The following is a 15,843-nucleotide window of genomic DNA, read 5'->3' as shown; positions in this document are numbered from 1 at the left end:
GTTCCTGAAGTCAGCAGCTATTTTCTCCCTTAAAATTAGGGAAGCCACAGTCATTTTCCATAAAATGTGTGCCAGCCAAAGTGATACCAGAGAAACCTAATTGATGCCAGCAACCATGAAAAGTTGTTTGCTTTGTTTAAAGGAGCTCATTATAGGTTCAGTTCAACAGAATTGTGAATCACAAGCTGGTCATCAATGTAATTTGCTACCGTTTTTAAATATGGCTTTAAAAATCATCTGAATTTCAGCCAGTTTATATCTGGAAGCTGTAGGTCTTGGAGAGTCACTGAATATTTTTACCTTTTAAATGTCCAGCTCCCCAGGAACTGAACATCCAGTTTTTCAGACTTTGGCTTTATTTTCTCTTGTGCACATTTTTTTTTTTTTTTAACAGGATTTATTGGAAGTTGCTTAAAAAAAAATCTATGCTATGTTGAAAATGCTTATAAAACAGAAGAAAAATAGAGAGGCCTGGAAGAAAAAACACTCACACTCTCCAACCAAAAAAACCCCAAACAAACCAAAAACCAAACTAAACACCACCACCATCCCTAAAGCAAAACAAAAATCAAAACAAACAAAAACAAACAAACAAAAAAACCAAAAAAAATCACACATCCTTGATTATTGTGAATATATATGTCCTGGATTTTTCTGTTGAGGACAAGATATTGGTGTAAAATATCTGGACAGGGATTCATTGAAATAACCCCAATAAACACCAGTATATTCAGTTTTCATTTTTTATTACTATTTTTTAATGCGTGGTCTGTTGATGTTATAGCTTGTCTTATATTCTTTTCCAGAGTAGAGAAGTTGACCACTGAAAATACACCACCTCGAGAGGCAAATAATATTTCAAATCATCGGGTGCTAATTAAGCCAGAGACACAAAATAACCAGAAAAACAAAGAAATGAACAAAAATGAGGAGAAGAAAGCTTTGGAAGCTGAAAAATATGGATTCCAGAAAGTTGGGCAAGATAAACCATTAACGAAAATTAACAGCGTAAAGCTAAATCCTTTGGGATCCGAATACAGGACTTTACCCATAACTACCATTCAGGCTGGACACTTCAGACCACTTCATTTAAATGGATCTGAGAATAAAGCTGTTGGTGTTGTCGTGGCAGATGTTGCAGATGGAGGTCAGCACAATGTGGTTCAGTCACATATGGAGTCTGAACGAGTTATGCAGAGAACTAATTCAATGCTGCAGTTGGAACAATGGATTAAAATACAAAGAGGAAAAGGACAAGAGGAGGAAACAAGAGGGTAAGCACTATGTAATAATTTTCCTTTTTGCCTAGGAAATTGTCTGCTAGCAAATAATACTTAGACTTGTATTCTGATTAGATTCTTTAGGCTTTGGTCTGTATTACATAAATATATAATTCATTGTGCTCTCTAAGAAGTGCCTGGATGACTGCTCAGAACAGATTTATTAAAGTTTCTCTTCTATTAACATGTGAATTATTATTAATAAATTAATCTATATTAATAGTTTATTGAAATGGCCAAAAGTCCTTTCTGGTTCTTAGAAGTTTCTCTATTCAGGCAGAGAGAAGGTGTCATCAATAATAACAATTCTTTTTCCTCTTCAAATCTGTTCTTGAAATTGCCATCTTCTGCACTTTTGTTCAGAAAGTCTTGTAATAGTATTTTATTTAAAATTCTTCAAAAATAATCAAGAGAGCTTTTGAACTGTAAACAAGCTTTAATTGAAGAGTGAGAAACTTTACCTAAGATCTCTATTCATAGAACTCTAACTTGATGCTTAAAGCTTCTATTCGCATGAAATTAAACATCTCCCAGTTCTAATATTGAGTTCCCGTGCTTATTTATGAAGCTTTAAAATTATATGGGAATGATTGACAATGTGAAATCTTGCACCAATAGCAACTCCTCTGTCTGACAGAAGTATGACGTAGCTTCCAGGCTGGCTTGCAGACAAGCAGCTCTAGCAGTAAAACGTGGAAGTGCTTAATATGGAGATACTATCACAGCAGATACTTTGAAGAGTTGGAAATGAGGGACTTTGCGTATAGATAGATGGCAGAGCAGAGTTTAAGACAGCACCCAGTTCAGAACAGGTATTTTCTGTAAATTTCAAAATACAGCCATCGGAGTCTTTTCAGTTTTTGCAAAAACTTGAAAAAATTATATTAGTTTGACTTAACACTTGCTATAATTGGTTGAACATTTCCTCATTGCCTTTAGTTGAAATACAGTTAGGAATTGTTAATGTGTTGTTTCGTTAAATACTCCACATAAGTAGTTTGATGAATTTTGAAGTTGCCGTACAGACAGTGACTTGCACTCTGTGACGTCTACTTTACTATGCATGCTTGCATAATGAGAACTGAGAATGCTCTTTCATGCAATTTTTTTTTTTTTTTTTAAACTGGACTGTAAAACTTGCAACCAAAAAGTAAAATTTGAATAGTTGTGCCATTTTTCGGTTGTGAAAAGTATAAAAAACCTAGAACTAATTTCATTGTGGGAATCAAATAGAGGAGAGTACTGTTAACAACATGTTACTAATTAACAATGTTTTATTCTTGACTCTAGAGAACACTTGTTGCTTAAATAAGGGTGGCATTGATAGCACAGGGGTATGCTTTCAAATGTGGTTCTACATAAAAATAGCAAACTGAAAAAGAATTGACTTTGAGCTATCTTTTTTTTGCATTGTGTGAAAGTGGCCTTGGATTAATGATCCAAATTCCTCATCTATAGTGATGTCTTTAGAATATGGTACCACTTAAATTTTAGTTTTGGTTAGGGTTTTTTTTTTTGTTCACACTGCTGGTTTCTGGCTGGAGACAGAAATTCAAGTAGAATTGAAGTTGGTGAATGAGAGCAGAAAGAAGCTCCAGTTTATCTTAAAGCTTAAGGTTGGGGTGAGAGCCTAGTAAGGCTGTTTGCAGTTAAGACCTGTTCAAGTCGTATCTTGGATTTTTGAGAAAAGTAGTCTTCGCTTCATGTTGCTGACTTTTAACAAAAATGCTTTCTATTGCATCTATCTCTGTTAGAGAAATCATGGAGGACCAAACTGAGTGTCTTTGGTGTGTCAGGCTGAGAAAACACCTAGGATTTTAAGAATATTAGAATGTTAACAAGCAGGTTCCATTGAATAACTATATATATAAAATAGGAGCTGTTAGCTGTTCTCAGTATGGAATAAAAAAGGTTCACTGTAAACCTAATTTTTTGGAGGAACAGGCTGACCCCTTAGTAGTTTGATTGCCTGAGAAATTAATGAGAATGATGGTAAAGCAGTTTTTATTTTTTGAAGCTTTTATTCTGCCATGTCTATGGATCTAGGCATCTAGTTTTGCAAGAGCCACATGGCTAAAAACAACTGATGCCTTGAGAAAGACAGTCCTTTATTTGAACCAAAAATAAATATTTTAAAAATAAAAAACATTCCAATTCAGTATCATTTTATTGAATTATTTTTGCACAAGTCAGTTATGAGGAAATGTTTTCACCAAAAGGGGTTCTCTTGAGTGATCTTTCTCAAATGTGAAACAATACAACAGAGTTGCATGCCAGTTTTTGGATTTGACTAGAACGACATTTTTGTAAATATCAACAGGACATTGGTGAATCTGTTTTGATTTTTATCAAATTATGTTTTGGTTGTTTATTTTTTAAACATGGAGATGGAGAAAAGCTCTTGTCATTAATGGTATGTTACATGAAGAAATTTAGAGGTATTTAAGCAGTTTTGCAGCAAAAGAGTAGGATTTTAAATCCATTTCCTTTTTCTGAGGATGGAAAGCTGTCCAATCTACAAAATAGGGATAATACTTCATTAATTCTCGGATTGCTTCAGAAACTGTAGATTTTTCTATGTAAAGCTCTTTATAGCAGTTTTCATCTCCAAAATATGACAGGTGGTTATAAATACTCAGTTTAACTCTTCAGTGAAAAGTGGGGCTTATTGTCATCAATTTCCTTGATAGTTATTCCGTAAAGAATCAATAACATGCATAATGCTTTTTTACCTTTGCCGTTTACATAATTTCTTTAATGTTTTTGTCGCACCGAATCATTCAAAACTATCTTCAGTTTCTGGTGCCTTGTGGTGGCAAGGATTTTAGCTTGAATTAGTCTTGGTTGTAGATTGAAGCCCTCTGATGGCTGAATTATGTTCACTTTGAGATCAATTTTGTTGTCTCTGGGCAAGCATCTATTGTAGATGTGATTAGTAATGAAAGGCTTTAAGAGATGCTCATCTGAATTTTAGATAAGGGTTGAATGAATCAATGTTTATGACCTAGATTTTGTCCTCTGGAAAAACAAGAAATGCTTTGTCATACTTAGGCATTCATTGACACTTGGTATGGAAAATTTTGCCTTTCAACTAATGCTGAAAGTTGCTAAATGTAGCACTCCAGAATTTTAATGGGGCAACAAATTAAAGAATAAGCCTTTGAATTCATATCTGAGTTGAAAAGCAATACAATATTATCATCAAACAAAGAAATACTTTGCCATTTGTTTCACTTGAATGGCTGACACGGAATGGCTTGTTCTTGACAATTGCAAAATACAACCTCATTAGACAGTTAGTGCTATTTTTCCCTGGCCTGCTATTAATTTTTTTTTTTTATGTCTGTACTAATTGCTCAACTTAGGGAAACAACAGGAGACTTTTTCACTTTTGAAAAAGAGAACATTTTAAACGGGCTCGTATGGAAAGAGTATAGAACTTCAGAACTTTCAGAACTTTGGCCTATCTGCCATATAGACAAGTTACAAGATTTGGTCTAAACTTGACACTACTAGGCTGTTAAACTCGTAAAAAGATTACATGTGGATTATATAATCAAGTAGTTAATCAGAGAAAAGATGCAGTGTCAGCTGTTACAGTGCATTCAGTCAGCATAGTTGATTCTTTAACTGACATCTTGGTTTTTCTTGCGAGTTTTGCAAACGACACTTGTAATATAAAAAAAAAAGGTGAGAATTAGCTAAATAAACCTAACCAATGTCAAAGAACTTTATATTGCCACAATATTAATGCTGTCCACTAATAAAAAGAAAACTTGTGTTTCAGCATAATCTCATATCAGACGTTACCAAGAAATATGCCAAGCCATCGACCTCAAGTTTTACCCCGGTACCCAGAAGGCTACAGAACACTGCCAAGAAACAGCAAGGCACGGCCAGAGAGCCTCTGCAGTGTAACACCATCAACTTATGACAGAGCCATAGGACCAGTAACCGCTGAAGAAAAACGGAGATCAATGCGCGATGACACAATGTGGCAGCTCTATGAATGGCAACAACGTCAGTTTTACAATAAGCAAACAACTCTTACTAGGCACAGTACTTTAAATAGCCCCAAAACTATGATTAATATTTCTGATCAGACAATGCATTCAATCCCCACCTCACCTTCTCATGGTTCAATCGCTGGTTTCCAAGGATATTCCCCCCAGCGGACCTACAGATCAGAAGTGTCTTCACCAGTGCAAAGGGGAGATATAACTATTGATCGCAGACACAGGACACATCATACTAAGGTAAAAATACTTTCTTTGATAGTTAAAAATCTTATTTATAAGGATTTTTAGTAGAAAGTGTGTGGTTGCTGTAAAACTCATTGCACTGCAGTATATTTTGTTATAATGAAGATTGTTACATCACCATTTTCTTGGAGAAAGGTTTGACTTTTAAAAGCATTCAAAAATCTAAAGATTGTAAACAGGTATTTTTCTAATACACTAGATGAAAATATGTTGTCCTAATATTACTGTCCATGATACTATGCTTTTCTAAAGGAAGGGCGTCAACAGGCAAATTATTCAGAATAGTTTGTGTGTGCAAAAATGTTTCTCCTTTCTAGATTTTTTTTTTTTTTTAAGCTGGAACTCTTAAGAGGATGGAAAACCCCAGATTTCTTTCCACGTGCTATTTTCTGTTCTTCAGCCACAAGTTTGGCTGCCTTAGGTTCCATCAGAAAACTGAGTGTAGTCATTTCTTTTGATGCCTTTGAGTTATCAGGGAAATGACTAAAGATCAGAGTCTATTTGCCCACAACCTTAGTGCTTCACTAGTGTAACTTTGCTGGACTTCATCAGCAACAGGGGGACACAAAAATGGTAAACCTGTGTGCCATATGTGGCTTTGCTGTATCCATCATGCTTGTTTTATGCATGGTTTTTAATAGATTGGAGATAAATACATAAAAATTACTCTTTCCTTTGGATGTAAAACTAGAGGGTTTTTTGAGTTTTATCCTCCTGAAAATCTTTCCTAAATCTTTATCTCTGGTGTCTTTATGTTTCTTGATGCAGGATAAAAATCTTTAACTACATCTTAAAGCAGCCTAAACAACTTACAGTTGATTACTAAGTCTTGGGCTTGGAAGTTTTTAGGTCCCTATCAACAAAGGAGTTGTTTTGACATCCTTTATGTCTCAGCTGCACTGGAAACGTAGTAATCAGTGCTTCTCACACATCTGAGAAATAGCTCACGCTGCAGAGCATGTGCTTACTTGTCCTTTCAGCCATGTTGTACTTTCTAGTGGATTGGGGTTGTTTTTCCCTTGTGAACACTTTATGCTAGTATTTCATTTCATATTTAGTATGTTTTATATAAGACTCCTGTTTCTCTTTGGTTTTTCATGCTATTTGATTTTTAGTTACACAACTAGCTTTTGCCGTTAACTTAAAAACAAAAGCTGTTTTTAAGAGGTAAGTAATTAGGAGACTGACTGAAATCAGTAGTGTAAATTTAAGATTTAAACCCTATCTATATAGAGATCTCCGGTTTTTAAATAGCTTTCAATGATGAGTGAAAAACTAAACCTGTTGTTTACGTGGGCTATCAGTACGGCAACAACTATGAGTGGGGACTCTTAAATTAAATGAATGCTGAAAGCTGCTGGGGTGTTTCTAAAATTTAGAGGCAGGCTACTTGACTGTCCTAGATAGACCAGCAGGGAGCATGACTGGCCAGCGCTGGCACAAATCATAGAAAATTTGTCATGAGCATGAAGTTGGTTTGACTTTTTTTTTTTAGCATTTAATATTTTCTGAGTCTTTAGTTAACACACTATGCTCTTTTGTTTCTGTACAGCATGTCTTTGTGCCTGACAGAAGGTCAATGCCAGCAGGTCTGAGTTTACAGCCTGTTAGTCCTCAGAGCCTCCAAGGCAAAACAGTGAGTTGGATTTTTATTTGGTACATCAGGTTTTTTTTTTTAAAGCACATAAAGTATTCATCTGTGGTTCCATTGAATTCTGAGAATATTGTGTAGCCGCTGAGTCCAGATTTTCTTTGACAAATACATATATTATTTTTTTAATCATCTTTGATATATTACAGAAATTCCTGGGAGAGGGCAGAATACATCACAGAACACTTATTTCTCCATTAATTATTTAGAAAATCCTAGAAGTAAAGTATACTTTTTTTGAAATCTTGAGGATACTAGAATTGCATTTGATAAAATTGTGTCCTTTCTGATATCTCCCATTTTACTGTGGTAGAGCTGAAATTCTTATTGAAGGTATTTCATCAAAGTAATATCGGTGAATACGTTCCACCTTCCCAATTGAAACACGACTGTTAGCCAAAAGCTAAGCGATTGTCCTAAATTCATGTAATTTCTTTACCAGTTTGTCTTCTTTCTGTAATCTTACTCTGTCCATCTGAAATTACTGTTTGAGAGAGTTATGAATTAAGAATACGGATTTGGAATCATACTGTGGGCAACATCTCCCTGGTCAATCCTTCCACTGCTTTGACTCCTGTTTCTTGCACTTCACACATGAATCCCTGGCACCTTTAGCAACTTACAGGTTGGCCTTTGGCAGCTGATGCCTGTCTCTGCACCTTGTCTTCTGCAGGCCTTTCTTTGGGTTCACGGTTCCATCAGCTCTCTTGGGCTCTACCACTGGAGTTGGGCTGGTGAACAGGGTAGAGGACAAAGAGGTCCAAGCTTCTTTCTGTAGAAATCAGAAGTCCTGCCCACGATACAAGCATTACAGGGGCCAGAGGAGGAAACCTGTGGGAAGTTCTTTAAACAAAATTTTGTGTTGTGGTTGTTGCAAGAGTCCCAAGTGCTATATCAAAAAGGAGAGCACATACAGCAATGTAAAAAATGTTTGCAACATTATGAATGTCTGAGAGGAGTAGGAATTAATAAGTCAAAAGGTTTGCTTACAAACATTGGATTTCACTATGCACTAAAACTGCACTTTTGCAGAACATACCGAGAAGAGTTTTGACCTTGAAAAAATTATTCACTGTTCCTTTTGCTTGAAGATGCCACTTGGAGTTCTTTGAGTTTTCTTGTGCTGTGAAATGATTTTAATTTTCAGACTGAAAGCATCACTGCTTTTTGGAGAGAACTTGCAAATGTCTTGCATAGCTATCTAGATTCTTATGCTTACTCTCTGAAATTAAGTACTTTAAATCCAGGTATATAAGAGGAAGGCTGGCCATTAGACAGTTTGGCTTTGGTGTTGATTTTCCCTCAAAGCGAATGGTTTTGACAGTTGAAGCTATGTGGAAATCCCTTGCTCCCTCTTGTGGGCTGCTTTGGTACGAGCTCACAAGGGTGACACTGCCTCGCTAATTCTCAGGGGTTTTTTGTCTTTGTTCTAAGAAACTGGTATTTGTTTTCCAGTAATTTAATATGAGGTTCTCTAGAGCTTTTTTCTTTACTGCTTTGCTTTGGGGAAATTCTGTGCCTGGGAGAGAGCAAGAAGGAGTTTTAGGGGGTTTTTGTGCTTGTGGGGTTTTTGGGGGTGTTTGGGTTTTTTTAACTCACAGAATGTGAGAAAATGAAAATTATGGATGAGTATTTAACATCTTATAAGACTGAATTCAGGAGGAGTGTAAGATATAAAAGCAAACAGGAACATAACAAAAATACTTGTGATGTTAGGTGTTTAGTTTTCTTTGAAGTATTGCTAATAGAATTGGTTGCCTGGAATGGTTCAGGTAGTTTCCCAAACTGACCTAAACTGATCTGTGTAGAATTACCTGACAAATGTCCATTTGAGTGTGACTTTATTTCCATTATATATATATAAGCTTGAGGTTTAAATACAATTCTTCATCCTTCCCTATGCCTCTATCTTAGTAATAAAAGGAAAGCAATAAATTAACTGTTATCTTCAGGCCTATGGAAGGTCAGATGGAAAAATATTTTTGTCGGGCTCGAGCAGGTTTTTTTTGTGAAAGGTGACTGTTTCTGATGTAGTTAAGTTACCAGGTTTTTTTATTATATTTACCTTAATTTTTGACACATACACCTGAAGAATTATTTTAAAAATTAAATTTTCTTGAGGGTATTTTTTGATTCCTTGGTCAAGCTCAAGTGGGTGTTCATGTACAGGTAATGATATCCTAAGGGCTGGAATTATCTCCCCCTTCGCTTAAGTCATTACCATCAATTTGATATGCGTGTCACAAAAAGTTTGAGTGCTCAACAGACTTTCTCTGCAAAATGCTTACTTATTTTTATCCTTTATACAGAATATTACACTTTTTTTGCTGTATCAATTGTTTTGAGTAGTTACATATTTACCCTTCATTAAATATTTGAAAGTGTTAGTTTGGGGACAAATGGCATATCTTTTGTTATATCACTATAGAAAGTTGTTGTAAGAAAGATACTAAGAACCCTTATTTTAATTAAGTGTTGTTCAGGATACTAATTAACCTTTTTTCTACTCTTTGGCTTCTCACACTGCACTCCTTCAGCCAGAGGAGCTCACGCTGCTGCTAATAAAGCTGAGACGGCAGCAAGCTGAACTGAGTAGTATCCGGGAACACACACTAGCACAGCTCATGCAACTAAAACTTGAGGCCAACAGCCCAAAGGTCAGCTATAAAGCAATGTGTGTCATGTACCATTCTCACTAATGTGTAGTCATTCATTAATCAAAGTTTGCATTGTACCGTTAATGCAAAATTTTCTGATGACTATGGGAGTAGAACAGAGTAACACTGGTTCTTTGTGTATGTGATGTTCTGCTATTAACCCTTTGAGGCTTTACTCGTGGCTTTTTGGAAATAATAGAGTAAAAATTACACCAGAATATTTTAAAATACATTGTAGTTAAATTTAAAGTTTAACTTCTTGTTATAATCAAAATTAGTAGTGATAGATCATGTGATTAATTTATTGTTTATACTGTCTTATATCAAATACTATCTTATTTGTAATTATGTATGAAAATCAGGACATGCTTAAAACACAGATTTATCAAAGGGTTTATAGTTGTCTGTGTAGTAGACATTTACATGAGTTTTCTGTATTTTATCCGTAAAATGAAAATGTAGTGTAATTTGTAAGTCTGATTCATGGCAAACATTCATCGCTTCTGTTTTGGGATCAAAACTTGCTAACAGTTCACCAAAAAAAGCAGATAAAAGCAACATTATATTTCTGTGTAAAACAATGATCACTGTCTACTTTACACCTTTTAAAGCTCTTTTCATGCATTCTGCACCTTCTGTCCCTTTCCTTTTTCCCTCTGACTGCTGCCTGCTAGAATGAGATTCTTACACATCACCTTCAAAGGAATGCCATATATTTGGATCATCAGGTGGGATTTGCAATTTTCTTGTGTGTTTACATTTCTTAATGCTTTTTGCCTGCTCCTGTCAAGCTGGAAATATTTGGGAAGAAGACTTTTCAGTGCTTTTTATGAAGTTGGATATCTAATATGTGTCCTTTTTAAGTAGCACGGGATACCTTAATGGATTACAAATTTGACATGTAATGGGAAAAAAGCCATTTAAAATTTGTCAGAACACAGTAGACACCCACCAATTAATTTTTCTCTTCTTCATTTCCTTCTTATAATGACACTAACTTTAGCTTTTTATTATTTTTAACCAACGTCATATCATATTACCCAGCTCATGTGACACGCCTGCAATTTATAAGGAAGTAGCACTTGGAATAATTTTAGTTTTCCGAATTAAGAGGACTTAGATGTTTCTACAGGACATTAAATAAAAGGGAGGTCAGACATGAAAAACTCTTTTAAACAAATCATAGCATGGCTTATTGCTTTTCTCCTTTTACTCAGTTGTTTCTTAAAGATTTATATGAGAATAGGATTTTACTTCTTTACAACTTCTGATAACTTATGGAGTGAGAGTCCAGTTCTGTCTTCACTAGCATAATTGATTGCCAGGTGAAGAACTGTGATATCACATACCTCTTTATTGCTTTGTTTCATGATCAAATGGGACTTTTGTACAAGTTGTGTGTAAGAATTTTTTAAAAGACAGTCATAAGTGCTTAGAAAAATGGAAGCAACTAGCTGTCCATTAGTTAAAAATGTAAATATAGCTAGAGCTTTTTTCTTTTTCTAATGTTCTTTCTTCTAATGACATTTTTCAACCTTACACTTAAAATCAACTGTTCTTAGAACTTCTATATCCTACATGTTCCTGTGACAGGATTTTAATGAGTTGCTAAAAACCACATATGTGCACACCTGTTTCACCCAGTGATTTTATTTTCCTGTTATCTCTTGGAAATGAGGTGTGAACTGTGACCAAGTCAGTTATATGGCAGTGCATTTCTAAACATCTCTGTCTGCAGGGTGCAGGAGGTCCAAAACAGTAGAGAAAAACTGCTTGCTAAATTAGGCCAAAATATTTAATCCATCTCAAATATTTCCAATTTATAATGTTTTGAAATAAGGAAATAATTCCTTCTTCAACAATGTTGTTCATTGCCAGGAAAGGACAGCTGTCTGTGTGAAGTGTAAAACTACGTACCATGCTGTTGCTTGACTAGCCAAGCTTTTCAGTATAATAGGCCAGATTAAACAGAGAACTCCCTATATGACGTGCAGAGTGGTAAAAGGGATTTTCTTTTTGCTTGCATCAGATAAAATTGGGAAATGTAATGCGATGTGATAAACAGGGAAGTGTCTAAATCCTATAAATATGCCATAATTTCCCCTACCAGAGATGCAAGATATCACTGCACTTCTTACAGTAACAAATCACTATGACATCTAAACCGTATTACCTTAATCACAAAATCATGGAAGAGCAGGTTGGAATACTTGTCCCAGCATCTGATTATTTTTTTCTTTTTTTCCCCTTTGTTTTAATAGACTACTGTTACCTACCTGTATGACATAAATCCTCCTGAAAGTCTTTTAGCTTTGAGTACCACTGCTTCTAGGGGCAGTGTCTCATTAATATGTTTTTGTTACTTTGTCTGTTTCCTTTACTTTGGAAAGAAAAAAGATTGGCGTTTCTTTAGTCTAATTGAGGCGTTTCCTCCTCGTTAGCCACATCTGTAACCAGCTTGCATAAACACTTGACCTCTTTTAATTTTCAGTGTTCTGTGTATTTAAATTAGGTATTTCCTCTCATATTTAATCTCTGAAAATTGTGTCAAAACCTGCTTTGCCTAGAGCATGAGGTGAAACTCTAGTCCTGTTACTTTCACCTTTTTGGTCAGAAAGAATTCAGTACCGTATATAACAATACCTAGTAAGTTTGTACCGAGGCTGCGCAGGTGAATTTTCAGACAGGCTGAAGTTCGTGGGTAGGGAGGGCAGCTTTTATGCAGCTGCAGTAAGTCGTCATCTGCTGGTTACCTAAGACTGCTGCTTTCTTAAGACTGAAGAATATCTTATACCCTTTTTTAAAGTCAGATTTCTTTTTTGTACTGCTGTTTTCTTTTGAGATACTTAGACATTCTTAAGTTACAGTTTTGGATGGTTTTGCGTTACGCTTTCAGAATTTTTGTTGTTGTTGGAGTTCAGAGATAAAGAAAAAACTATTGAAGAATCTGACACACATCCAACCACACGATCTCTTTGATGACTTATGGCCAAAACAATTATTGAAAGGCATTTCTTTTTTTTTTTTAAGTGAGGTTGTGAGCCACTCTGCTGCTGGCTCAAGATTTGTAGAGAGGTGAGAGAGAAACTCATTCGCCTTTTAAGTAGTTCTTTGGACATAGCTACCAACCCTAGGCAATGGTGATTTGTTTGCTAACGGGGACATGTTGTAAGGACACATATAATTTCATGCTTCTGCATTAGCAAATTTTAAGGGATCGCTTATTGTGTGTTGCTAAATCCAAGCCAGCAGTCTCCTTAATGTATTTGTACCCAGTAATTACAACAGTAACAAAAACTGGGATTGTGGGTTTTTTCGGATAAAAGCTAGACATGCTCTTTTTTTCTCCTTCATAAATAAAGCCATGGCAGGAGGTCCCAGTTGAATCTTTCTGTTACTACAGAGAAAACAAACGAATCTTTTAGTACACTTCTGAGTTTTATGTTGATAGTAAAATTTTTTTTGGACTGAAAATACCTTTTCTACCGATCTTAAGCTATCTTTGTAAAATTCTCCACGCATATTGTCGTATTGATCTCAGCATATTCCAGGTTAGTTTGTCACAGTAGAAGCTCTACTAAATTTTGTTTAGTCTTTTTTTTTTTTCCCCTGTTTTCTGAAATGGCTATTTATGTAAGTAGTGTAGGTGTTAAGTAGCTCGTATACTTCTGCTGGCACTTTCATTTTTAGTTTCTTTCACTTTTCCAAGGGTGCGTAAAAATAAACAGAACTTGAACAAGAAGTTGTCAAATAAACGAGTGAAGGTTCCACAGCCAACATCCACACTGTCTTGGTGTTTTTCTTCTGTTTTCTCCTCTTCACCATCATTCTGAGATGCTGAAGCTGTTTCTGGGAAAGGGTGGTAAATTAAAGGAGGATAGAATACTTCGAGGAGGCTTGGATAGAACTGACAGATACCCTGTATTATATCTGAGATCTCATGTTTGAACCTTAATGTCCTGTATTAGCAACACGTAGGATACTACTCTTGTATTTTACAGTTATCTGGATAAGGTAGAGTGAGCTGACCCAGCCACCGCTGTTGTTCTTTCCAATGTTGGGTTTTCCGCGCCCCCCCCTTTTCCCTCCCCAGAGGAAGTGAGGCTCTGTAGGATGAAAAAAAGACTGTGCTGGAGGCAACATTGCTGTAAAAAGAAGGCAGGAAGGAAAAGTGCTTTCTCCTCCTTTTTTTGGAGAGAAAATTAAAGAGCAGAGGAAAGGTGGGAGAAAAGCTTGGTCAGGTCCTATTGCCACTGTTTTTACTGTCAGCAGGCTTGAGAGGAAATGGATAACACTGCCTGCCACCTGTAACTTATGGTCTTATCAGTGAGGTCAGCTGTTCTTGTAGGGAGCCACTATTCCAGATGATCACTGTCACCAGAATGGCACATACTGAAACATTATCTGTGTAGGGTGTTATTAAACAGAGAAAAAAAAATTAGGAAAAGGAAGGAAGAGAAAAATTATTAATAGCTTGGCTTTACAGTTTAAAACACAAAATACCCACTCAGATATTTGCTCATAAATAATGTAGCTGTTCATATAGATCATATGTCAAGGAGGTGGGGTTTTTTCATTGTTTCAAACTAGAATATGCTTTTATATACAAAGACAAAAGCAAAGATGAAACATCACTTCTGGGGAGAAAGAGTTATTCACTAGCAGTGAAAAATGATAAATCCAAGGCTACTGGATTTTATTTGGTTTTACCGCTGTGTTGCTGTGTGGCATCAGGCAGTTCACACTTAAATTTGCTTATGAAAATCTCAATTCTGATTTCTGTGACTCCTTTAATTGGAGAGACTCTGAGTGTAATACTACTAGTGCTATACATAGGATCTAAAAGGTGTCCTTTAGTACAAATTTTTGTTTCTCTGAAGTGAGGGAAAATCAAGGTTTATTTCTGTTATGAACAAGCAAATATTTTCACTTGAGCTATTTATTCAATGGGAACAATGTCCAGCTTAATTTGGCAGTAGCCTCATGATAACGCTTTAAGAACACAAAAGAAGTATCCTCTTCCCCTTTTAGAGCATGGGACCTGCCGTTGTGTGCTGTGTAACTGATTTACTTTGCCAGTTCTTCAGTAAGCGTTGCCTTGTGTGTGCACTAGCTTTAGTTAATGGCAGGTTTGTGACAGATACGAAGTCCCTCAAGAACTTTGCAATAGTTAAATGTCAGTAGTTTTTTTAAACATTATTTCCTAAAGGGGGGAAAAAGTTTGCTGTATTTGATTTGTACAAAGGCTCTTTGGTTGGCATTACTTTACTAGTTATCTGGTTTTTAATCTTTGTTCCATAAGGGCTTAAGGAACTGGAGCCGTGTTTTGCAAACAGTGTGAGATAAGCAGGGTTAAGCACCGATGGCAGTAAAAATACTGGAAGAAGTCCTATAAATCAAAGTTGGAGCTGGCTGGAGGACAAAACATTTCTTCAGAACATCTTTTGAGCAAATCCACTTTGCTTCTTTTCTAATCTATATGAAAACAATCTTTGAATAGTTCACAGAAAATAATTCCAGCATTGTCTGTTACCAGTCAGAAAGGAAAATGTTGAAATATTGTAAAAAAGAATTAGCCAAAGACCCTGAAGCTGTTGAAAACCTTAATAAAACATTAATAAAAATGCATCCAAACCAATATAAAATATTATTAACCTAATAAAATATTTCAGCCTCAGAGCAATTTTTCCTTTACAAATATTTCAGTTGGCTGTACTTTGATTGCTTGGCTTTGGACCTTACTGTTGATCTTACTATCGAGATACCTTTTGGTATCATCTGGTGCACCCACTCTCAACAAAATTTTAGTGTAAAGGGAGAACAACTTCTTGTGTCAGTTCTAGTCTTCTGTTTAGACTTAATGATGGAGCAAATGGGAGGCCTTGCTTGTTTGTTTTGTTTTTTCCTGCCTTGAACAAACAGAGCATTAGAAGCTTGCCTTCCTAAGATAAGACACTCTTCATTAGGTGACTAACTTAGCTGGTCAGACTATA

At 35.7% G+C, this 15,843-nt stretch overlaps 1 protein-coding gene across 1 annotated transcript in view; it reads left to right on the top strand.

The window, feature by feature from the left end:
- The window catches only part of PLEKHA5 (pleckstrin homology domain containing, family A member 5), a 158,325-nt gene that overhangs the window by 113,964 nt on the left and 28,518 nt on the right, over positions 1-15,843 (top strand). Inside the window, exons 8-10 of the mRNA XM_010137880.1 lie at positions 807-1,274; positions 5,068-5,536; positions 7,095-7,178. Coding sequence (XP_010136182.1) covers positions 807-1,274; positions 5,068-5,536; positions 7,095-7,178 — 1,021 coding nt within the window. The remainder of the gene's footprint in view (positions 1-806; positions 1,275-5,067; positions 5,537-7,094; positions 7,179-15,843) is intronic.

Source organism: Buceros rhinoceros, unplaced genomic scaffold (assembly GCF_000710305.1).
Source record: "Buceros rhinoceros silvestris isolate BGI_N320 unplaced genomic scaffold, ASM71030v1 scaffold1006, whole genome shotgun sequence".
NCBI lineage: Eukaryota > Metazoa > Chordata > Aves > Bucerotiformes > Bucerotidae > Buceros > Buceros rhinoceros.
This window is presented reverse-complemented; position numbering and strand designations above follow the sequence as displayed.